This window comes from Manduca sexta, chromosome 7, assembly GCF_014839805.1.
Source record: "Manduca sexta isolate Smith_Timp_Sample1 chromosome 7, JHU_Msex_v1.0, whole genome shotgun sequence".
Taxonomy (NCBI): domain Eukaryota; kingdom Metazoa; phylum Arthropoda; class Insecta; order Lepidoptera; family Sphingidae; genus Manduca; species Manduca sexta.
In genome coordinates, this window is record NC_051121.1 from 3,130,601 (window position 1) to 3,157,566 (window position 26,966).

The 26,966-nt window shown below is 40.3% G+C and overlaps 1 protein-coding gene across 2 annotated transcripts in view; it reads right to left on the reverse strand.

The window, feature by feature from the left end:
- Positions 1-26,966, reverse strand: part of LOC115450576 (follicle-stimulating hormone receptor) — a 50,152-nt gene that overhangs the window by 6,771 nt on the left and 16,415 nt on the right. The window contains exons 5-12 of one of the 2 annotated variants that reach the window (XM_037447734.1): positions 25,719-25,790; positions 16,021-16,092; positions 13,555-13,620; positions 13,337-13,480; positions 11,311-11,451; positions 7,973-8,038; positions 7,429-7,572; positions 1,403-1,474 (exon numbers count right to left, since the gene is read on the reverse strand). In XM_037447734.1, coding sequence (XP_037303631.1) covers positions 1,403-1,474; positions 7,429-7,572; positions 7,973-8,038; positions 11,311-11,451; positions 13,337-13,480; positions 13,555-13,620; positions 16,021-16,092; positions 25,719-25,790 — 777 coding nt within the window. Of the gene's footprint in view, positions 1-1,402; positions 1,475-7,428; positions 7,573-7,972; positions 8,039-11,310; positions 11,452-13,336; positions 13,481-13,554; positions 13,624-16,020; positions 16,093-25,718; positions 25,791-26,966 lie in introns of both variants that reach the window. The other variant, XM_030178631.2, reaches the window with a different exon arrangement.

The window sequence follows — 26,966 nt, forward strand, 5'->3', positions numbered from 1 at the left end:
TCTATGTGTTTCACATAGAAGCCGTAGATGTACGGTTGAGAAGGCATGTTACGTGTGGTGGAATCTATACTCGCGCCATGCAGGCCCAGTGAAGCAAAACATACCGAAAGATTTCGCCCTCTCCGATTCAAATAGTCGCATTGGTACGGAAGACTGATTGAATCTCGTACTCTCTACTCTAGGCAAGGTTAACCATCGGCGCAAGTGCGGTCGTTGCGGGCGGCGCGGGCGGCGCGGGCGAGGCGTGGGCGACACGCATTACTTTATAATAAATAGTTTTAGGTGAGGACGTTTCTCCTTACTGCTATTTATTTGAGCAACATTGGGGCCGGCTATTTGTTATAAGATGTAATTGGCGTTGGATTACCAAGCTCGTGACGTGACCTTCGTATATCATTATAAGCCTAGTACTTAATGACACGAATATTTCAAGAGAATTAAAAGTTATATTTTCATGAGCACACTTAAAATTGAATTATATAGAATCTTGGCTAGTCGTAACATTTTTAAACGCTTCTCTATGAGAGCTAAGTTACAGTTAAACTTGTCTCAATTTTCACAGTTTATGTTAATTAAATAATATCGGTGATTTTACCTCACAAGCAGCAATTTATTTTGAAGTCAGATTTCGCACAATACTATTTTTAATATAAAGTAAGTAGAAACTAGGAAATATATATTTGAGTCAAAATCCTACCAAGTGGCGTGTGAATCCCTTAATACAATTAATCTAATCCGGCGCTAGGGCGGGGTGTGGTGCGCGGGGTGGCGGGGGGGGGGGGGCGACCCGAGGGCCGTCCCCGACGCCCTTGACCTTGTCGGATTTGGAAATCTACGAAAATCCGCTGCAGACGGCGACAACTAATTCCTTTTACTCATTATACTAACTCATGGATACAAAGGATATTACTTATTTATACAGTTGGTACACTTGTGAGCTATTAATTTACGCCCGTGAGGCTGGGGTCACGGTGGGACCGCGCTTTTTGTAATATTATGTGGACAGTGATTGATCACTACTAAGCTGGACATAACAAATACGTGCTCTTATCACTGCCTAAAATTACCACGGCTGTGTTAGACCAATAATAAAATATCATATAAATATTACATAACAATACATTACATGAGGTGGTCGCTGACACTTTGCCAAGTGCTCGTCATTGATAGATCGAAGCGATACACTTACATTACCTAATCATAGTGGTCAGGGTTCGATTGTCGCTGTTGTAGCCAAAAAAATATTAGACATTAGGAGTTTATAGTAGTGCAATACCATGCAGTCTTTCATAGCGAAGTTCTAGTGAGTACAGCTAGATAGTGGTCGTGAATATTGGACAGGCGTGTCGCTAACCACCAGCCTTTGTTTAATAGTGTTAGCAGTAAGAGTGGCGCGACTCACAGATCCTCGAGCTTGGAGATGGGCACGAACGTCTCCATGTCGATGTGCTCGATCTGGTTCTCCTCCAGGTTCCTGTAACATGGTACACTTTAGAGACACTCTCCGGAGTTCTGATGGCACCCAGCCGCCAAGGTTCCTGCGCTAATATAAGAGTATTAATGTGGACGGACGCGCAAGTCGTCACAACTAATTGGCATTAATTATCTTGTATATATGAAGATAATCATATATTTCTTCTTGACAACCCCAGAATAATTATTAAAGTTAATATTTAGTTATTGATCTTAGTTGATGACATTTATTAAACAAAAGAAAGAAAACATGGTGGGATATTATATGTATATAGCTTTTGCTCGCGACTCCTCTCTAAGTGTCAATTTGGACACATTGGTTAAAATTATGCGTCTAAATAAAAATTCTCGTCTATATTAGGAGCGCACTTAATAGTTAATACTATGAAGTTTTTGGAAACATCATATCGCCAAAAATTTTTTAGGTTGCTAATTTCCATATATCTTACTAATATTATAAATGCGAAAGTTTGTGGGGATGGATGTATGAATGTATGTATGTTTATTCCAATTTTACGAAAAAACTACTGAACGGATTTGGATGAAACTTGACAGTAATATTGGTTATACACCAGAATAACACATAGGCTACAATTTATAATGATTTTGCACACTATAACAATAAATATCAAGTAATTCGGAAAAATAATTGCTCTCTTGGCGTACGCGGCATAAACCGTTGAAGTTACATAAAGATGATGTACCATTTGTTTTGTCTGTGTGTGTGATGGATTGTTTGTCTTAAATAGTTCTAAATGTAAGTCTGCAACAGCATATATCTACCTTTTATGTGGAAGTCACTATTACCAAAATAGTGAGACATAAATACTTAGAATTAAATCGAATACTTTTTTTATAATGCACATTTTAAAATATTTATCAAACTCTTATCAAAATAAATACATTTATTGCTTTAAGTAGATAAACTTTGTCTTTTTTTGTAACTTATACATATTGTAAAACATAGTCCCCTTTTCTGTCTGTCTGTATGTTATCGATTTTCCCTAAATTTACTGAACGGATTTTTATGCAGTTAGGTATGGAGATAGTTGACCCTGGGAAGGTTATAGGCTACTTTCTATCCCGGGAAAATATATAGCGGGATGTTTTTTTCCGGAAAACTTCTACACGCGGGCGAAGACGCGAGAAAAAGCTAGTATAATATAATGTAATAGAAATGTTAAAAACGAGGCTAGGGATCGAACGAGGGTATCGAATCGTGAAATAAGGCAAAAACGTTGCACGAGTATGAATCACATCTTACACCTTATCAAAACCATAAAACAAAATAGTATCAATATTTATTACGTACTAGATGACCCGGTGAACTTCGTATCACCTACATACATTTATTATTATTATTCATCGTGGAACGCAATTTTGCCATACCAATACGTACGTTATCATTATCTGTCTCTCGCTAGTCAACAGGGCCCTTATTCTGTATGATATAAATGCGTAACGCGGCCGTGTCATGTTATCTTCGAGAAATGTGCGTGGAATGGTATTCTGTAAGCCAAATTTCTATAGTCCTTAACATGATGCGTTGTGTTACGTGCTTGTTACGCACTGTTAAAATAACGTGCGGGATAGAGAATAAGGCCCCAGTACGGCTTGCACGTGAGGTAGCTCGTCGCACATTTGATTGACTTCGACGATCTAAGTCATCTCCGTGGCATTTTGCGACAATAACAATAAATAAAGTTCTCGCGCACTAAACAATTGATGATAGATTTTAATTATAGTCTTGAAATTTCTTTATTTATTTTCTATTTTTGAGAACCAACTAACACTTTTACACTTTATTTATTTCTGAAATGTTTTGTATTTGAACAAAATAAACCAAAGAAATCGGACCTCATATTACAACTATGAAACAGACTTATTTCTGAATACACCTATATATATGTTACAGTTCTTTATTTCTAAAAAGAGAAAAGACATGAAATGTTTCACAGGTAGGAACATTTTGTATTGAAAACTTATATTGTCGTTTTTAGTATTTTCCGTTATTTATTATTTATGTTCGTCACCGTTTAATCCATCCCTGGACTTCCACAAATAATTCAAAACCAAAATTAGCCAAATCGGTTCAGCCGTTCTCGAGTTTTAGCGAGACTAACGAACAGCAATTGATTTTTATATATATAGACTAGATGACCCGGTGAACTTCGTATCACCTACATACATTTATTATTGTTATTTATTGTGAAACACAATTTTGCCATACAATACGTATGTTATCATTATCTGTCTCTCGCTAGTCGAGAGTACGGTTTGCACGTGAAGTAGCTCGTCGTACATTTGATTAACTTCGACTATCTAAGTCATCTTCTCCGTGGCATTTTGCGACAATAACGATAAATAAAGTTCTCACGCACTGACAAATTGATGATAGATTTTAATAATAGTCTTGAAATTTATTTATTTATTTTCTATTTTTAAGAACCCACTGACACTTTTACACTTTATTTATTTCTGAAATGTTTTGTATTTGAACAAAATAAACCAAAGAAATCGGACCTCATAATACAACTATGAAACAGACTTATTTCTGAATACATCTATATATATGTTACAGTTCTTTATTTCTAAAAAGAGAAAAAGACATGAAATGTTTGACAGGTAGGAACATTTTGTATTGAAAACTTATATTGTCGTTTTTAGTATTTTCCGTTATTTATTATTTATGTTCGTCACCGTTTAATCCATCCCTGGACTTCCACAAATAATTCAAAACCAAAATTAGCCAAATCGGTTCAGCCGTTCTCGAGTTTTAGCGAGACTAACGAACAGCAATTGATTTTTATATATATAGATTAAATAGCTATTTTAGTATCGCTTAAATTTACTTTAAATCGTAAATACGCAATTTCAATTATATTCTTTAATTTTTACTGCGATCTAGTTAAATCGTGAAGGATTATGAAGTTTTCGATTCCAATCCTATAATTTCAATTGAGTGTCAATAGTATGGCCGCTGCTAGGATGAGTGTACTTTGACCAAAGCCTGAGATAAATAGTCAGTTGACGCGAGTGCAGTCAGCGACAGCTCAGTGTCGCGACTCGCGGCGAAACGCTCGTCATGTAAGTAACCGTGCGAAACCGAGGCACCGCAGCGTGCGACCTCGTAACACCACTATTGCTGTCCTCATAATAATATTAAACGAATGATTAATGTTCCGCCGCGGTCGGGGCTGGATCGGGATCAAAAGCGCCGCAGCCTCTTTCGTTCCGCAGTCATTTGTTATAGCCCCTAATGATCGCTGCGGCGCTGCCCACGCGCTGTCGCCCGCTTCGCAATCAGCTGACGAGCGCTCGCTGTTCAGCCTACTTTTCATAACATTATGTTTGGCGCGCAATATGTTTGGCAACGTTGCGCTACAGCGATAGCTATCACACGATGTGTGTGGCTATGTAACGTATAATTAATACAAATTGCGTGGCGTTACTATACATACCCTCTCCGCGACATAAAGTCTTTGTTTGTAGTGGGGTTGACGCGTGGTGGCTAATGTGCTTCCTATTTCTATTCCCTGTATCATAATTGGAGTCCTCAAGTATATGCTGTAAAACTTATCAAATTCGCAATTTTTGACAACTTTTCAAAAACTTTCAAAAAAATTATGTTGAGATCAGGTAACGGACCACTGATGGCCCATATAATTTTAAAATCTATCTATTCGAAAATCCTTGAGTAAATTGAAACATGTTTAAAAATAAAAGCATCAACAAAAAAATCATAATATGTTTTTGCACAGTTGGGATAAAGAGACAACCCTAAGACCAAAATATGGCAAAAAAAAAATCATATATTGCCATTAAGGTATCGTACCAAGCCTGCATTCACTATTTCTATCGAACTAGGTAAAAGTTTTGGACCACACAAAAAAGAGGACGTAAATGTATGTCAAATATAAGGGAGAAAATCAATAATGTCGTTTTATGTTCGTGTAATAAACAAAGCATGGTCAAATAATTATTGAAGTCATGGTCACGGAGGGGACCACGAAGGCTGCAAAGTCTTCGAAACGTCGGGAGAAAAGTAAAATATTAAAACCGCGATAAAATCCGAAGAATAGTTTAATTTAAATGTCTTACATTTGCGTAAACATAAGAAATCATTATTATTAGCTTTTGCTTCCCAGGATATGCCTTATCTTGTGGTCAACTGTGTTTTATGTTTTGTTTTGTAATATCCTTTACTGCGCGTAAGGGCTAGACTATCAAAGATCTGTTGCCAAATGATTCTTGGTTATTTTGGACATACTGACCCGCCGACAGACAGATAACCTTGTTAAGTTATTTGTTGTGGGCAAAGAAGAAGGAAAAAAACCTCGAACACCTAGCCTTTGGTTACATCAAGTGACTGCTCTCACTGGATTGTCTGTTGGGGCTGCTTTAAAAGAAGCCGAAAACAGAACAAAACGGAAAGATTTTATACATAAAACCACGAGGGCCTTTCAGGGACACGAACTTCAATAAGGAAGAATACGGCCAAGAAAAAGAGATATATTATTCCTATAAATGGTAAGCTGTATAGGTATATTTGCATACTTCTGGAAACATATGATTTGTGTTAATAATGTATATTTTTATGAGTTAGATGTCATTTACTTTAACTTTATATTAACACCTATTTTTAAAATAAAATAAACAATAAAGATAGAAAGTATACATGTGTTCTTCCCATGGTTTCATACAATCTACTACTAATATCTCCATACCAAATTTCATCGAAACGCGTTGGATAGTTTTGAGTTTATCGCGTTCAGACAGGCAGACAGATGCGGCCTTGGACTTTGATTTATAATATATCGTTAGAATTTTTTAAAATGAATAATTCCGTCATAAATGATTGTTACGTAACTTCAACCGTTTATGCAGAGCAACCAATGGAATCTCTGAAAAGCAATACATTTTTCCAGTTTAGCAACATTTTTCATTAGTGCTGCGTTCCTATTGGTCATAGCGTGATGTTATATAACCTTTCTCGATGAACGGGCTATCCAAACCTAAAATATTTTATTAATTCGAGTCAGTTTCTAAGATTATTGTGTTCAAACAAACAAACAAACTCTTCAGTTTTTTATAATAGTATCGATGGATAGAAGGTAGATATGTAGGTAGGTACTTATAAGTTTGAACTTTGACGTAGCTACAAGTAGTTGAGGGTATTGCATATTGCGTCATGTTCTAAAGTAGGTATTGTAAGGTATTATGTATGGATGATCTTCGAAGGGGATCAGATGAGTGTGTTCTGGGGCAGGCGCGGCGCGAGCTTCTCGGAACCAGAAAGGTTAACAAAAAATAGTCTTATCGGATAAAATTTAACTCAGGGGAATAACCTAAATAACAGCTAGATTGGTAGTAGGTATAGCACCGATATTTAAAAATACATATTTATTATAATGCAAGAAGTAAAAACCTAACAATTGAAATGTCTTCTGCACATCTTTTGTATTGTGGGATAACGTAATGTAGAACATTTAAATGTACACGACACCATGCTCGTAGATGGACATAATGCTTCTGTTGAAAAACATTGATAACTGACATTAAATAAAGTAACAGATATTGTTATTGTATAGCCCAAATAAAGCATTTTATCCCCGCAAGGAGGTCGCGCGCGGCGCTGTGCTGTGCTGCTCGACGAGCCTGGAGCGCGCTCCTTTCGATATTCATGAGGCCTTACATCGTTAATATGTATGGCCGGGACGATGCATTGATCCTGGCGTCGGCACAGCGCACGCGACCCCTCGCCACCCTCTGCCACACGCCTCTGATCCCTCACATTTACAATTCCAAGCCATAAGGAAAAACGTGTCAGCTGATCGCCGATCAAATGGGTTTATATGAAAGGATCGATCAAAATGTAAATGATTGTATGATATGGAATTGTATTATTGTAGATAGATACCATCTTGTTAGTATTTATGTATAACATTAACTTACAACATCTGCAAGTCGGGGGTATGCAGGAACGCGTCGGCTGTAAGGCGGCGCAGGCGGTTTCGCGCCAGAAGCAAGTCGCGCAGTCGGTCCAGTCCGCGCAGCGCTGCGCCGCTCAACGACGTAATTTCGTTGCCGGATAGGTCACTGTCGACACACACATTTAGCTGAGGAAGCTTCATCGATGCATTCCTAGTGTTATTAGGTGTGGTTCTTTCGAGGGATTAACAATTTTAGAACATGGGCTCGTCCTCACACAATTAGTCATGGTTCGGAGTGTTTAGAAATTGACTCTAAGTGTATAGTACAGCCGGCTTTTGTGAAAATACGTGACGTCTTAGTTACAATTAGTGGATACGCAGCTTTATTCTCTGTTTCTGTTGTCTGTCAGCACGCGTCACTTCGGCACGCGGTAATGAGGAAATAGGTACACTACTTTTCTTAATCTTATTATAGCAAATAATACAGTAAATTGTATTATTGCGAAACTTAATCAAAAGGGACCGCCTTGACGAGCAAACGCGAGGTATGCTGGGGAGGTACTCACAGCAGCCGCAGCTCGGAGCAGGCGTGCAGGTCAGGCACGCGGTCCAGATGGTTCCACTTCACTTCCCTGCAACAAGCGCCACGTTAATTAACAAAATTACCAGACCAGCGCAAATCACACAAACCTCGCGGACATCGTGACCGTCGCCAGTGGGACTGGAAGAGTGGAATATTATTTTTCTTACTATGAATATTATCTAACATCAACAGCGGTAAGGTGACTAGGATCTGACAAAACTCTAGATATACGACTACGTGGTTATACGTGGTGGACTACTATCACGCTTTATAGGTATAGAAATATTCTGTATGCCACGCGGGATACATCCGCTTTTAAACTCTATTTTGTCTTGATCGCGCTACGGCCAGCGAGACGGTATGTCGGCGCGGCATGGAATGACAGAACAGCTTGTGTTGCAGCGTGTTGCTGACGGGTAGTGTAACGGGCGGTGCGAGTTCCCAGCGAAATATGACGATGAATTGGGAGGAAGATATTTAGCGCACATACATAAATACAAGGCGCTGGAGCGCAGGAGGACGGGGGGTTACGCATTCCGACGGTATAACTGAACCATTGTGTAAATAAATGAGCCGATGAAAACTTCGTTCAATTTGGAGCGTAAATTGTGGAAAACAGATCACTGCTTGTCATTGCAGTACACGTCATGCGGTAAACTACTTCGGAATCCGCACTCAAATTATCTTTATCGATTATTTACTTTACCGAGCGTTACCCTCCATTCCATAAAATGGTATAAACCAGGTGTAATGTATCGATCGGTTTAGAAATCAATCACATGTCACGATAACGTTAGGCACCTAATGAAAGTAAGCAGAACTCGTAAGGTCGCTGGCTCGTGTCAGGAGAGGCTTCGGGTGGGTTTTGTATGTAAATTGTGCGTGAAGTCGCAGGTGCGCGGTACCTACGTTTCATGATGTCGGAGAGTGAGCTAAAATTTAGGTTTTGGTAATCCCCAATTTTGCCAAATATATATTTTTTTTTCAATATGTTGACTGATTTATAATATTAATAATTTATGACAATAGAATAACAATATATTAAAATCTATAGGTTTGTGTTCTCTCAAGCGGTTATAAATATATTTCTAGCAATCCCACTAGCACTTATTTTTATGTGGGTATAATTTTTAGTTTTTTGTAACCACTTGAATTCTCCTTGTTTTATTGGGTACATCAAATTCATTTAACATTTGAACTCCACAATGGACAGTCTATTTTTGATATTTTACAGTGTGAATTTATTTATTTAAATAAGGCCATCCACAAGATTTGATTGCTCTACACCTGGGTTTCTCAAGAAGAGCGATTCAAAATACGTGGAATTGATTTCAAGAGATTGGTAGAGTCACTAGAAGACAGGAATAGAATTACCAATGCCCACGAGGACCGGTACATACATACGTTTGAGTGCACGTAGAGAGCGTAAGGTCACCGCCCGCTCTTTGCAAACCCGTTTGCGCCAGACAATTGGAACTCGTGCTAGTGATCAAACTATAAGAAGTCTTGTGCATGAAGACCAACAATTCTCCAGAAGATGATTAGTATGTAATCCACTCACAACTGCTCATCGTGCAAACCAATTAACTTTTGCACGCCAGCATCTGGGCTGGAGCAAGAGTGATTGAGGACTACTGCTTTTTTCAGATGAGTGGAAAGTAAACTTTTTTAATCATCGATCGTCGCTAAACAGTGTGGAGATGACAAAGTGAGCGATTTGGGGTACCTAATGTAATGGCGTTGGGAGGCATTATCCTTTTAGGCATAACCGAGTTTGTAATTTTGAGCGAAGGTGCGATAACAGCTCAACATCATCATCGAGTAGGTCATAAGACCCCGAGTGGAGACATTTGCACAGCAAGTTGGTGCAGAATATAAGCCGATGCACGACAATGCTCGAGCTCATACCGAGCTACCAGCGAAGTTAATAAGAAGCCGGTATAGAAGTGCTGCCATGGCCTGAAAATAGTCCCGACCTAAATCCAATAGAACACATATGGAAGCTAATGAAAAGAAAAGTTCGAGAGACAAACCGACCCGTGCACAACGAAAAACAGCTCATAAATGTGCTAAAAGCAAGCTGGGAATCGATACTCGAAGAAACACTTCAGCGTCTGATTGAGAGCATCTTCACATCACAGCTTCAAGTTTGTGTACAAAATAGATTAGGACACATTCGACATTAGAAAACGTGACAAAACATTACTAATGTTTAGGTTATTTACTAATTAATGATTTTTGTATAAGTGACTGAATGACTTTTTTCATTAAATTAATAAAAATCTTGTTAATTTTAAATTGAATAAATATTTTTTATTTTTTACATTTAATCGTAATATTTTGCCAATCCAGACCCTGATAATTAGTTAATGATGTAAAACTTCCGAAATCCCTGTAACTATCCATAGCGCAATATGTACAGACTATCTATTTAAAAAATCAGAGAAACAAAATCCCGCAGGAGCATGTTACCGTGATAAAACATAGTCTATGTGTTAAGGCAGTACATGGTCAATGTATGTGCAAAAATTCATCTATATCCGTTCAACGTCTCTGAGTTTACTTCTAACAAACATCCAAACATTTTTACGAACTTCAGAATATATAATATTAGTAAGATAAAATAACATCGGGTCCTCATTGATATGGGTGCACACTGCACCGTACAGATTGTCAATATTATAACTATTTATTAGCTGCTTCGGTACAACTATACTCTATAGCCTGTACCGAGTGCAAATATAATATTATGAACATTACGAGTGCAGCTCACGAGTCGCGCATGTGTTAGCGTGCGCCGCAAACATACACGACTTGTGTGTGCGTGTGTAGTGTAGAATTGCCTTGAGTCGGCTCTTGACGAGAGCCGCGGCTCGCTATGTTCCATTTGTATTGGGCGTGATGGACGCGACTGCGCGCCTACACTCGCTCACTGCCGATCACTATAACCTCGTTATCATCTGGCAATGTCCATAGTCCATACCACGGTCAACAGTTCATACTGTACTAACCATCTTATTCATAAATGCAACAATAAATATCTATCAATCTATTCCGTGCTATGTGTCGGTCATTCTAAAATCAAATGACCTTACATCAAACTATTTATGAATAAGGTCATATCCTATAGCGTTATCAACAATTAAGTATGCAAAGATGATTAGGGACTTGGGAATCCTGATGTCACTAACATTGCCCGTTCTTTGCACCTACACAAAAGAGGCAACAATTGGATTACTATATTGTTTTGCCTGAAAACAAGCATGAGTGCTTTCGTTAAAAAAAAAAAATGTATAGGAATATATTATGAAATGTACTGACAGTGATCGTAGTTGCGGCGTGTGCAGACACAAGTCAGGCGGAAGCCGCGCGAGGCGCGCGCGATCCACGCGAAGTGTGCGCACGCGCACTGACCCGTTCAGCGACGGCAGCGAGCGCAGCCCCCGCGCCTCCGACAATATTCTGCGCACACAATACAATATAACAATATTAATTACTATTAAGTATAAGTAAAAACACAATTACGCGTCACAGTATTGTCGCTGATGAGGTAGGCAGAGGTGCACCTCTGCCTACCTCATCTGCAAATCTCTTGCAAATCTCTTGGTTGCAACCAATGCAGCCACTTTTTGGCAAGTGTGTTTCATCCTATGATTTGACAGCTTAAACCTGAACTTGAAAAAAACTGTTGAGATGTAAGACCTAAGGTTGACCCCATGCACGTACTACTGACTATTTGAAGTTACGTCAGAATTAATTGTTATTTATAACAGACTATATTATTAAGGTGATGGAAAACATAACAAGACAACCTAAATACCTGAGCGTCCCATGGGAATGATTTTGAGGTTATGCGTAATGTGAGGTTGACCTACCCACATCTGGCTAAGGCTTAAGCTTTGTCATTTGTCAGGAGGCCCGGGTTTATCCGTGAGGCCACTGAATACAGGGCTGACCAGACATAATACGAGAGGCGTCGCGTCACCGCGCGGCGTGTTGTTGTCTGTTGACACAGATCTGCGCGTCCGTCCGGCGGCGGCCGTGTATCCGTCGCCCCACTCGCCTCCGCTTCCGACGCGCGGCTCATTTCCGGCCCCCGCCTCCCTCCCAAACAGTAAGAGAGCAGGGGAGGGTGCGGGGTTATGGCAGAATATCACGGGTCGCGTCGTGACGTCAACGCCGCCGGCTGTCCTCTTGCCGAACGAGAGTACATCCGACAAAAACAATTAATACCAGCTTGCGGCTGCGCTCTATTCCCGACAGGATTCTCTCATTAAGATATAGAACAGACGGAGTGGCGGAGTTTATGTGACAAGCTACTTTTACCTGACGTGCCGCTCACTCTTTCGTATCGAACTCGCATATTTCGTTTGACGCGTTGTTTTCCTCTAGCCTTCGAACTTTCGGCGACCTTCATCGTCAAGCCGCCCGAGAAAATTATGACAGAAATTTGTGAAGATCATTGTCTGTTATTCCGCGTAGCTACAATTCCGGTACCTAATATGTTAGTTGAACAAGGGCGGTGGTTTCACTAAACATCAGGTGATCCCGTTTTACGGAACTAGATTGGCTCCTAACAGAAAAAAAACTAATTGTACTATCGCACTGTAAATAGTAATAACAACTCAAACGACAAATATATGTCATATATATAAATACAGTTATACTACGTAGGTGAGTACGTGTGTTAACATGTTAAGAAAGCCAGTTTGCAAAATTAGACAGTAATTTTGCAGATAAACAGATTTCTCTTTTATGCGTATGGAGTGACGCAAAACTAATTACTAACGGAAAAGGTACAGCTATATTAAGTGTATCGTAAACTAAATCAGTCGGCTCAAGGCCCCGTAATAGATTCTCGCCGCCGGAGCATAGAAATAAATCCATTTCTGCTTTTGGCCCAGTAAATATTCTTTGTTCGTATTTTGTAGATTAAACGAAATTGTTTTTTTGCTTTTCAAGGGACAGCTTTAGGCTGATGACGAAGTGATGACAATCATCCATTGACAAGTGACGCATCGCCGGGGCACGAACGAAGCGCAGGCGTCCGCGCAAGGCGTATACGCGCATACAATATACTAAAATACTGCTAGCAACGTAATATTAGAGCTGTCCAGCATATCATACTTAAACCTATCTACTTACTTTTATTTTTATTGAACAGTAGGTAGGCTGCGCTATCTACGCTCGCTGGCTCATATTTATGGCTAGAGTTTGATGCGCGTTGGCTCATAAAACTCGCAATAATGCCAAAGCATTGTGCACAACGTCTACGTGAATGGACTCTAAATAATTGAATTTGATTGAAGTTTAGGGAGTCGTATGTAATAATGTAATGTACACTCACAGCGTGCTGAGATGCGGCAGGTGTGTAAGCGCACGCGGGTGCACGTTCGTGAGCGGGTTAGCGCGCAACTCCAGCCGCGTGAGACGCCGGCACGGCTGCAGCACGCCTGACTCCACCTGTTCCACCCGGTTGCTCGCCACCGACCTGGGCACACGCATCACACACTTTAATCCAGATTTCTCACTCAACAGATCCTTTTCCTCATCCCCGACACTTACAGATCCTCGAGCGAAGGCAGCAGCTGCACGGCAGGCGGCAGCTGCGTCAGCAGGTTCTCCTCCAGTCTACTGCAACACACACCGCCGACTTGAGTCACTGAGGCACAGCGCGTGTGCGCTGTATTGAGTATAGTGTGCAGATCGTCACGCAGTTTTTGATCATTTATGCCGTGTTGCCGAGACGCTGAAGGAAGTGTAGTGTAGTGCATACTGAAGGTAGGCTAGTACCGTCTACCATTTTGTCTGTGTAGTACAGACTCTGCTTGAAATTCAAAACCCCCCTGCATCATATCGTTACGGGCGAGCCATGAATGCCAGGTGCAGATACATGTTTCAAAGTCCAATAAAATCATTGATAGAAATATCAGAGAATATGGATAAAAATCCGAGGGAGGTGTAGATAATATAATAAATTTGGCACCGTTAAAGCTCGCGACTAATTAAAGTGGTTAGTTTATGTGCCTCGGCTATCGCGGACCTACCGCCGTATCGCCGCAGCCACGCCGCTCCACCCTCGAAGTAGATCCAGCCGTCGTACAATAAATACAAAAGATACGCGCCATAGAGATGTGGATCCACGCAAACACGCAAATAACTGTAGTTTTATGTGTAATTGTTGTGACCTTATCGGCTCGGAGGGCGGAGGGTGGAGGGTAGCGGGCGACGGTGAGGGTGGCACGTCCTCAGCCCTTAGATATCGTTAGATAGGCACACAAACTGTCCGGTTTATTGGCGTGTAAAAACACACTTAACCTTTTTCTGTACGTAAACAGCGAGACCGGACGCGCCTCAACTACATTTCGTTGAGCATCGGGACTCGAGAGGCATTCATGAGTTCCGACGTGATCTTCTACAATAAAATACCACCAAACATAATAAGTTTAAGCTCACTTAACATTTTTAAATCTCAGGTATCAAGCTATATCATTGATTTTTTTTTCAGAGAGGTCAAGTTTTATTTGTTAATAAAAAAAGCTGCTCGTTCATACAATAAACAAATACAAAGGTTTTTTTTATCGATTGCACGTCGACCACTGTGTATGAACACGCGTTTATATTTTTGTAATATTATTTTCATGGAATTTACTTTGCTTGTCTTTTTTGAGAATATTTTTTTTAAACCATAACCCATGTCCGCGGCGACGCATCATGTAACCGGTTCACTACCTAGCGCAGTAATTAACTGGACGAGTCATGTAAGCGACAATAACGAACTGCTAATGTTGAAAATTAAACTAATTTTCGGATTCTATCGCGGTTTTTTGTATTTTATTTTTCTCCCGACGTTTCGAAGACTTTGCAGCCTTCATGGTCACGGGGGGAACTGAGGTGTTGTTCATCCGTAAAGTCGTAATCAAAGTTACAATATCACATAAAATACAAAAGATCGCGATAGAATCCGAAAATTAGTTTAATTTTCAATGTCTAACATTCGCGTAAACATAAGAAATCAGAACTGCTAATGATTAAGTTGAAAAGGCCTGGTGCAATATAAGAATACCGCGATCGAATATATTATTATTACATTGAATATTATAATATCATATTATTATTATATGAATTTGTACGAAATCTACTAGTATATGAACGCTGCTAAAAATAAATCTCGTGGGAGCTTTAATATCGCGAAATTATGACATGAAATTATTTATAAAAATCATTCTAATATCAATGTAGAAGATGTTTGGAAGTCTTCACAAGCCTAGAATCAGTGGCGTAGCGTGGAGTAATATAGACGTGGCCGAAGTCGTATTAGCGAGGCCCCTTTTCTTTAATTCCCAAGATCTACCCAAATTTAAAATTTATCTTACTGAACGTGCTTTGATACGACATACCTATTTATGATAGTAAAAAAATATAAATCTGTGGTGGGTGAATATTGAAAAGCATATAGATTTGAAAAAGGTTTTATTTCGTAAGCTGAGTCTCTTTTTTTACAAAAGTAATGTTCTTCGGATTTTTGCTTCATAGAACGCCTTTAATATTGGTTTTTAATTTATTTTTGCAGCTAAATCTGTTTCGATCGAAAGATTTTTTGTTAAATTTATAAATAAATGGGGATTTGAAATCTGTGTGCAAGAGGCCTCGCCAGGTCCCATTAAGTGCGAGGCCATGATCAAGGGCCCACTTCGCCCACGCCTAGCTACGCCACTGCCTAGGATCTTTGGTTATATTACACTTAACTATTATATATTATGATGCGTTGCTCGGAGAGAATGACCAAAAAAACTCTAAAAACACTGTGTCGCGAAATTATTTGCGTACATTGGATCGTCATTGACTAGCTTTGTAATTTTGCAATATTTTCGAATGATTATGTCGCTTACTTTGCGGATGACCAAAAAACAGGATGATCTCTGATAAATAGTACTATTTCAAATTAGTATTAAAACCGGTGTTTAAAGATGTCAGATTTTATTGGTGTTCAGGTATCGTTTATTTGCACTTGTCTTTGTATGTACTCACAGCACTCGCAGGTTGGGCGTGTTGACGAAGGCGCGGTCCTCGACGTGCGCGATCCGGTTCCGCTTCAGCACCCTGTCAACAACAACACCACGTCACTGCACTCTCCAATCGCCATCACCCACCACCGTTGCAGTACCAGCGGACTCGGATATTCGCTTATTAGCAGGAACTGAATAGTGTGCGCTTATGGAATAATATTCTCAAATTTAAGTTGATAGTCATGTAAAATCGTAACGTCTTTCTGCTCAAGTGTACACAGCATTAGCTTTTACTTTTAAGTAAATAACGTATGTTTAATGTTTATCGATTGAAAATACACTCACGGCCAAATTTAGAGGAACAAAAAGCTATATGTTAAAATTGTAAAATTTTGTTTTTTTACTAAATTCACATTGATTAAAAAACATCCAAAATGAAAAAGAGACCACCTTCTTAATATTGTAGAACCAAGAAAAGTTATAAGTTTGGGCTTTCACGAAAAAAAAATATAATGTTTGTCAAATGGCTGACTTTTTTTCAAATATTTGTTATGGTTCACGTGTTAAAGCACCTGCCTTTGCTCTAAAAATTGCCTGCATTTATAAAATTGTCTGGGGATACTTTTTTATTTATCATAAAAAAAATTTACATGAAATTCCATTTTCTCGTATTTAACATTGTGGTGGATTTTTTTTAAATATTTCTTCTAAGTTTATTTCGACCTTGCTCTAACAGATTACGTTGTGGAAGGCATGCTGGCGACCCTAACTACGATTTCAATATCTATTGTATATTATTCTAAAGCTGTGGTTCCAAAGCAAGCCCGAGAATCGCTATGTGTAAAAAAAGTCCAATATAAGTAGAAAATTAAAGATGCTGAACCGATACAGATCAGATGTCGCGGATACGTATCCGAAATACAAAATATGATAGAGTTTTATACAAAGTGGATGTCCCTGTTTCGGTCGCCCGCCTCAAAGTTTAGCTTACGAGTTAAACAACTATGATGGCAAATAACTAAAACATACAGATACTTGCGTAGTTCATGTGTTACATTGCTAAGTGCTCTGTGGAAGCTCCGGGTGTTACTCCCCTAACGCCCCCCCACTCGGCACCCGCGTACGACAATTCGGTAGTGTTACAACATCCAGAAGCACTCGGTTAAGTAAATTTTGATATAATAATAATATCAGCCCTGTATTATATTCTGCCCCACTGCCGGGCATTAGTCCGCCACGCTGGTCTAGTGCGGATTGGCTGACTTTACATTCACTCAAAATTCTTATAAAGAACTTCTCTTGCATATAAAATACAGGTTTCCTCTCGATGTTTTCCTTCACTGTTAAGGAAAGTGATAATTTATAAAGAATAAAGGTTGAGAGGTTTAGAAAAGTCGGAGATCGTCGGACACTTGGGTTCTGAAGCTTCCGACATTAGTCTCGGCCGTCCGATCCACTCTCAACTAGGGTATCGCCTCTTATAAGTTTGATATAGCGCGGGCGAAATGTGGCGCACCCGAGCCTGTGGCAAGTATGCTCCAGTTGAACTAATGGCTCGATCACACGGCGCGAGCGGGCGCTCCAGCTCGCGGCGATGGCTTTTATTGGAGTGGGATTGTATAATTTGTGTGATTGTCAATTTGTCTTAGCGCACAATTTGTCATAAAATCTATTAGCATTAATGATTATAACCTCACTTCTGTAGTAATTTTATTTGTAAAATTTCTTATTTATAATTAAAATGGTGTGAATAGATGAAGTGACCTTTACGCAAAGGCCTGTAATATTATAATTTGCACTGTGATGGAGATGGCGTGACCTTTTTCTTTGCTTAGACTATCCTCTCAATATTAAGATATTATGTTAATTTGCAAAATTGTGCTTTATTTAATTTATCGAAAGCGCGCAACATGCAACACGCATGTGACGTGATAATTATAAACGAATCCCCATGAATAAAAAATACATATATAAAAACAACGATCCCCAGAAATTCAAGTAACACAATATTAATGTTATGTGTTGTTAATCAGATGATGCATCTTTCAACGAATTGTTCCACTTACATAATTTACGCGGCGGGTAATATGAACGCTTTGGAATTTTTATATGCTATCAGGAAACCGATGTAGAATAATAGAGAAACCTAGTGGTGCTGTGTGTGAGTGTGAGCATTCCAAGGATTCGTAGATTTAATTTCCATGCGATTATAAACGGCGTATTCAATAACTAGCCAAACGACTGATGTCGATCAATGTCGTAGAACAACGCGCGCTATTTAAATACTCTACACGGGTATATCAGCTTCGGTTGTACGACATGTTGTGTGTCAAGTGTTGCCTAGTGAGTAGTGTGTACCGTGGCCCGCGGCGCGCTCCTCGTGAACGATAACTGCGCGGCACTCGACAGCCGAGCCGCGCTCGTAAACCCACCGGCGAGGGCCATTATGGAGAGAGACGCCGCGTTATGGTAATCTGGAGCAATAAACGAAATGCTCAAATAGCGACATCGAGTACATAAGCGATAGTCTCGTGCAGAATAAATGAGTGCGGCCAATTTGGCAACTTGCAGAGTCCGGCGGCACGTGCCGGGCTGGGAGGGGGCACATGGCGAAGGAGAGGCCGCGGGATTGGATGGGGGGTGCAGGGCTCCCGAGGCGACAGCTTAAAAGTTTATTTCAATAAAATATGTGCTGTTAAGGCCGTTGGAGGCTAAATGAGATATCACGCCCAGCGATGCCCGAACCCCGGGGCTCGAGCCCGAGGCGCCACCGCGATCCGTGCGAGGCGTCGACAACTTTCATTTGCACTCGCTGTACTCTCATTTGCATTTAGACTGCTCGACTAACGCAGTGTAACATGTTAAGTACGGTCCGTTCCTCGTGCTTAACAGAGGGCATTCATTGTTTCTTTCAAAATTATTTACTTTAAAAGACTAACGTGTGGAGTAGAGGGTGGAACGCGACTCCATTACGTTGAATAAATTATTATGCAATTAACAATCATTATACGAATATAAATTTTCTGAAGCATGCACCAAGCGACCTCTGTTTATTCGACCTTCAGTCATAATAAATTACATTGACATTAGTGGTGATGTCGCTTTCGTTAGAGAGTAATCTCGATTGCACGACACTTGACTGACGGGAGAGTGTAGGTAACTCATAAAAGCGTAATTTTACCATAGAATATCCTGTCAGTAGTGATGGGGAACGAACGTGACCCTGAGATGCACCGTGCAGCAGCAGACGCCAAAAAAACCTTACCGTTATAAGTACACCTAATCCCGCGGTAGTTCGGGTTACAAGTGTATTGGAAAGACTACACGCGCGAGGCAAGGCAAATGGTTGACGCCGGCACTGAGAGCTGTCCTCTAAACATTGGTGTGAAAGTACACCAGAGTAACATTTAAAGCCGGTCGCAGCGCCTCATTACAACTGGTAACGCTTATTAATTCTATTGAAGGAGTGTCGGCTCGCGTGCGGTTTTGCAATGCGAATGTAGGCCGCGGCGTCGTATGGGAGTCGCAGCGCATCGCGCGTTTTGCCTTATATCGCTAATGGGTTTTGGCTGTTCACCTCAGAACATGACCTTTACAACTGCACGCATCAGATTGTTCCTAGAAGTCATTACCCAGTAAATTGACGACATACAAACATTTTATGTCATAGGAAGTGCTAGTGCTTGGCCTGTGTGCACTTTTGTGGCATTTTTTTAAAATATAAGGTAGTGTGTGCCCGTTTGTCCAATTGTAGCCCAATCCTATTGTATCGCGAATGAGTGCGCGAGGAGAAGTCTGACGCAAACGCGGTTATATATAATTAGTGACGTCATTGTTTCAGTCTCCACGGTCACCATGGCTCTTATGGAGCCATGGTGAGCTTTTACTGAACTTAATTTTTAAATATTATTAGTACTTATGATACAGTAATGTTGATGTTCTGATGTTTGTTCCTGTATTGGTTTATATAATATGTAGGTACAAATGAACGTATAAATTTAATATTTATGTAGTACCTACCTTTTATAGAATTACATTTTAAAGTTAATTGTCATCAGTTACAACAACTAGAGTCTTTGCTAGGTATAAGTCTCTCTCATACTAGGATAAATTTTAGTACAATTAAACCATAATAATTATTATTTTAAAGGTAACGCTTTAGCAGGCCCTACGTGCAAAGTAGATTATACTTTTTTCAATGACTAAGTTGAGATAGCATGTCGTAGTATTTGTAAATTCCCAGTCACCCTGAAGGGAGTGTTATAAATTCGATGCCGCGTCCTGGGTTGTAGGCGGTGGCCTCTCTACTTGCATTTTGTGTATTATGTTATGAATAATAATAACACCATGAACTTAATAAGCTTTATAATGTATATTAATAAGAGTCAAAGAATTCAGTGACGAACACAAGATGTTTTGCACCATTGTACGAGTACTTCTATTCTGACATCATTTGACACTCCACAGGTTATACATCCCCCATCCTCGTTGTATAATTAAATGCATTTGATATTGATGACACAGCAGACATGCAGTGGAAGTGGAACGGGGTCGTCCGAATGACATGTTTGTTGCTATGCGATTCTGCGATCTGTCCGCGGTGTGGCGCGTATCGCATCCACTCTTCATCGGCCTCGTCTCGCCGGAGCGTCTTCGATGATACACCAGGAATCTCACCAATGTACTGCACCAGGCACTCAGTATGGAGCATGTAGTCGTTTTAAATAGACCGGCGGCGGTCGGAGGGCGTCCGCGACACCTAAACAAGTCGTCGGGAGCCGCCTGGCGCTCGGTTGTCTCTCGGAGAGATCACAGGCATTCGCGAGCCGGCAGCGGTGGGGAGCCCCGGGGGTGGCGTGCGACGCGGGGCGGCGGCGCGGCGGGGTCGACGACCGGTGATTAACTGGGCCGGCATTGGTCTCGGTGTGTTCTTGGATTTTTTGCACTTCGGTCACATTGTGTGCATAATATAATCATTTCGTGTGCAAAACTGTTTATTTCAATATTTTTATTAAGTTATAAAATATCTCTTGCGTTACCTAGTTATGGAAGAGAAGATCCTAATATAGTTACGTGCCTATAGAGTTTATTTAAAGTGATAAATCCAAATACATTGGGTAATTAATAATGGATATAAACATATCTAAATTTTATGAATGACATTTTCATGTTGCCGACTTGCCGCCCAGATGGTATATTTATTAAACATGGCATAACACATTAAAACCTCTCATGTAGGTACAAAAAATGTGTACTAGAAATATGAACAGAATTGTAAAGATTTAATATTACTACTAACTTTTTCTCGCGGCTTCGCCCGCGTGAAGGAGTTTTCCGGGATTTTTTTTTCCGACTTACTTGATTTGTATCGTTATACTATGACCAAATTACACAAAATCATTATAAATTTTAGGCTATTTGTTATTCTGATGTATAACCAACATAACTGTCAAGTTTCATCCAAATTCGTTTAGTAGTTTTTTCGTGAAAGGGAAACAAACATACATACATCCATCTTCAGAAATTTTCGCATTTATAATATTAGCAGGATACATTATTATGTTGTTCTTAAATAATAAAAAAAATGACATTTAGCACCGTTTAGCAAACAGGATGTTGAATAATAACGCCCTAATATTCGGTATTAACATTATATCCCCTTATAGACAATGTAATCGCTACCTCATTGATACGATGAGAAAGTTGAGTCATGTCGGATGGAGTCACAATGAAACAACAACTGCGGCCCGCGGCAGAGCTGATAATACAGCTCACGGCATTCGCGTCCACGACCAGTGACTTTATGGCTTTACTTTAAACTCAACCTGCAGACTGTTGCTGCAAGCTGTAGATCTGCGATCGACTGCCAGCAGGAACGTGAGGCAGTCGTGTCGTGTGATGCCGACGCTGCGCACGATGACGACTACTAATTACAAATCGTCGTCTGGCCATAATTCTAACCTGAATTAAAACTTATTTCGAGCTTTGAGAATTAATTATAGTATTCGATATAATTAATTTAAAATATAAGCTAAAGCTCGGAGAGACTAATAAAATTACAGTTAGTAAAATAAATGATAAGTATTTTTATCAGTTCCAACAAGTTGAATGCGAACGCTAATGATAAAAGTTTCACTAGTTCAATTGTGAAACTTGTCACTCCAAGTACTGATAGTAAACCGTCATGAAGTCAGCGATTCATCTGATAAACTGGCGCTGAACGTACGTGGGTCCATTATATTGCGCATACATACATGTAACTGCAGTTATTGACATCGCGTGCTATTCGTGGAAGATATGATAACACCCGCGCGGCCCCCGCACACGCACACACACACACATACACACACGCGCGCACAGCTCTCGCGGGAGCAGCTACTACTCACTCATACTCACTAATAAATTATCGGAGATACAGATATTTCATATTGATATAATATGTATTATTTTCTTTTACCGTGCCGTTTTAACATTTATATAAGCCTGTTTAAAAGGACCGCTAGTGACCGGTGCAGGAATGGGTTGGGTGTAGGAATCGGCATCTCTCAGACCAGTGGTGCAGTGGAGACTCTACAGTCTCGGCTGCTGACTGCGCTTGAGTTACCTGTGTATCGGAATATAAGATAAAAAATACTCGTAACTTAATAATTTTCAAATCCTTCGGTACGCTGATGTTTATTATTGCATCGGTGGGCACGCGCATGTGATTCAGTTTATGTTTAGCGATCCCCGCGGCTCATAACCACCGACAATAATAAAAATAACCATGATGTTTGGCTCTCAGGGCGGCGCCACGCTGAAGTGGGTGACATTGACTCTTGACACACGTTGTTAACTTGCAGCTGCCTTTGGTTGACGATCAATGTGGGGCATAATAATTATAATTTTAAAGTAACTAAGAATTGAAAAATCGAATCTTTTCAAAGGACCTTGCGAAAGTTCCATTAGTAATGACTAATGACGCTGACACCACTGAAATGTTATTAATAACATTTCAGTGAGTGGGTGACACTGCGGTCCAGCTCAACATCCGGTTAGCTTTATTTGACCGACTTCAAAAAAAGGAGGAGGTTCTTAATTAGAAACCTCTTAAAATGATGTTGTCAACTATGATGTCCTCAACGTATACTTAGTGATTTATACTAACACAAAAAAGCAAAAAATAATTTTACTTTACCAATATACTGGTTACCAATTTTTACTATTCCTATTTAAAACAACATGGATTAACTATTGGTCTACAATGAAGTTCTCATAACTAAAGTTCATAACTAAAGTTATTAGAGAGCTTTAGCTTACAAACTCAGAACATATGACACGTTACGAAAAGATGTAACACAGTGAGCTGTATGCACTAGAGACGCCCTTGCTTTCCTTACTAGCTTTCGTAGTGACTGGTCGACTATACTGAAGTCGCCGTTTTTGCGAACTAACGCCGAGTTCTACGAAGTGATATGAAACAACCTACACTGTATCAAGCAGTCCCGCGGTGGCTCTTCTAGGTCTTCTAGGATTAAGGACGGCTTTGCGTATCTTGGGAGAGGGATGCCTAGATATTACTTGAGTGTCTATTTGTTGCTCAGAAACCCACGCATGCCACTTGCGACACACAGAAGATAACAGCAACATGAAGCTAATTATTTAAGCTACCGCCCCTTATGGAAGTCACAAGATGTACAATATAGGTAACATTTTATTGCCGTTGCATCAGCTCCTGTGCAGCGTCCGCGCCTCGCGGCCCTCTGCGTACTGTTCAGAGAGTACTGAATACCGAGGCAGAAATATCTGTCAATAGAACAGATACGCAATCTGCAGACAAGTAAATATACAACAGGAAAGTGTCGTCTCGGCAGGCTTTTGTCTCAACAAAACGATACTTATCAGTTTTACTGTAAACTTTTGTTTAGTAAGATAATTTGAAACAACATTTAAAACCGGCATAGCATCTAATCATTTACAAACAGTAAAGTAATCGTTTCTCCGTTGCTTTATAAAAATTCAATTATATGTGTATTTATGAAAATCTATTTATGTACGTCCGTATAATTATAATTACATATTATTATGCACACAATATGTAAATGTGTAGGTAGTAGGTACAAAGGTGCGTGCGGAAGGAAGTGCTGGCACGCGCTCCGGAGCCGCGTCGCCGCGTCGCCGCGCCGACCCCGAGCCGCGCGAGCGCGTGTGTGCGTGTCTGGTATCACATCAGATTGCGTCGGTGGCTTATACATACATAGAAATATGCTTTACTACTAAACAAAAGTGTAAAGTGTCCTAAAACCTACAATTCAGTGAGACACAGGCAATTTGATTAGCGATATTGTTCTCCGGGCGAGCACTTACTGCACCTACTCGCTCTCTTGTACTTAGACGATGTCACCTCTGTGGTTAATATGATCGACGTGATATCGCTAGGTATTTTTATATCATTTTGTTTCTAACAGGTAGAGTTGTGTTCTACCGGTCGCTACTGCCACTGTCAAGAAGATGGTTGAGTACTTGCAACTGGGTGTACCGAGTACCGACTGAACTGTCAGTGATGCTACCCGTCACGTAAGGCATATTGTAGCTCTGGTATTTAAGACTTGCGGTAACGTTGAATGTAAGTAATATACGCAAACTTTACTTACATTTGCGTTGTGGAGTGTGAAACAATGCTGTTACATCCAGCGCATACTAAACGCCAGACTTTCCACACGCGGCGCAGCGTGTTGTAATTCCGAGATCGAGAGATACCGACCGACTAGCAGCACACATACACACCGCATGCTTGACGCTACAGTAACACACGTGTATCGAGCTCCACTACACCTCTTCAACAATGCTCCCCTCTCGTGCCTGATCTCACACGAATATTATAATGTATAAATGTAAGTTAGTGTGTCGAAAGATATCCTAGTTCCTATCACCGCACAGCTATCAAAAAAAATTATAGAAATATTTTTATGGAATATTTGTATAATTGTAAAATGTAGGTAGATATTGTAACTTTGACTGTTCGGACGACCAACACTTCAGCCCCCCCACCCCTCCCCCGTGACCATGAAGGCTGCAAACTGTGAGGTATTAAAACTATTCGGGTAAAAAAGTAGTACGTTTAAGATATCTTTATTCAAAATTATGTTGGTAATATATTTTAAATTACAAGTGTAGTGTGTGCCGACCTTAACAGTATTAGTGCGGCTGTTTGTAACATCCACTACCTACATTTGTTATTAGTTTGAGAGAGGAAAACAAAAAGTTCACAGACGCGAGTTGGTGCTATAACGAGTAAAGCACGTGTTTAATGCAGATCACTCGTCGCGCAGTGGAAGCTGTCTGGTGACGGTTAGTGTGTGTAGAGAGCTGTGCCGGGAGACGCCCGGTGTAGTGCTCGCCCTCCCGCTACACACTCCCCCGGCCAACTCACGCGAGTACTACTTTAAAGTTTTAATTAAATGTACCTACTAAACGGCGGAGTGCACCGCGCAATGCACAACCGCTGTGTAATTCGCGACAGCTTGAGATTGGAATAGGTTTTCACAGTAGGCCCACAGAGCAATGGAACCGACTTTTTGGAATTTTTATCTCTGCCTACAAGATTCTTTTTGAGATTACAAGATATCGTGATATATCACTGATAACGATTTTGAATAGTAAGGTAGCCAGCAGCGATTCGATTGCAAACACGCATGTGAATGAATATTCACCCTGTTAGATTAGAGCGGCGGTACTCACAGCGTGTGCAGCGCGGGCAGCGGCGGCAGCGACCACTCCGTCAGCTCCGTGATCAGGTTGCCCGCCAGGTTCCTGCACACACGTGTTAAAACTTTAAAGAAGACTCACTGACATGTTCCAAATACAAATTTATTTCAATATATTAGTCATTAGAGGTTATACTTTTACAATTCCTTCCGAACTGACTGTGTTCCTCGACTAACGCTCGTAACATCGACCATTCTCGTGTTGCCGGTTGTATTTTAATTTTTATAAAAAATATTATCGAGTGTCATCGGTGATATGAGCACAAATAATTGTTATGCAAAATTATTATTTGTAGAAATAATATCAATTATATAATTTTAAACAAGGTAAATTAGCATGAATATAAATTAGGTATTTTTAATAAGTAGATATTTTGAACACATGACATCTTACAATTTTTCTGTACGGACTGCGGATTGCGGCGATGTTGGCGATGACATCAAGCGGATACTTATCACATGCATACATTAAACTTATATCGTCTAATTTCTGAAGTCAGTTGTCAGATCATAAGAGCTGCACACTCATACAGTCCTATTATGAGGCATTTCGGGGGATTGAAATGTATGTGTCGGATATTGCCGGAGTGCGGGGTACCTCTTGTGTTTTTATTCTGACATAGCAAAGGTATTACATAGGACCAAGGAGTGATCTGCGTCGATCGATGCTCTCTACAATATTATTACATACTAATGTCTTACTGGACATATACTGCATGACACAAGAATCCGTCAAACGGAAGCCAATTATTATAGCGGGTGTTCCATCATGTGAACAGTACTCGCTATTAGGAGTCCCTCACAACTGGCGCCTTTACAATTTAAATTTTATCTAGTGCGGTGCAGCGCGTACTGTCTATGTTTTAATTATCTTATTATAGACGGTGTCCAGCAGTGAGTTAGCTGATAATGCACCACAACGTATGGTTCAGCGAGAGATGCGCGTGGCGTCGCGTAGGCGCGACACGCGGAAGTATCTCGTGATATAAACGGAGCGGATCGCACGACCGATGCCGCCGAACACACACATCGCAACGCGGCGCGTATTAATAGAGCGGCGACAGGTAAGTATGTCGCACGCTATAAAAACCCTATCTCAATATAATTTCTGGAGAAGGGAGCGTCCTCTGCGCGCGGTTGCATCACTTTAATGCTAATAGCTCATTTATAGTCGACGTTCGCTGATCATCGAACAATATATTCATGATACCGCACTCCATTT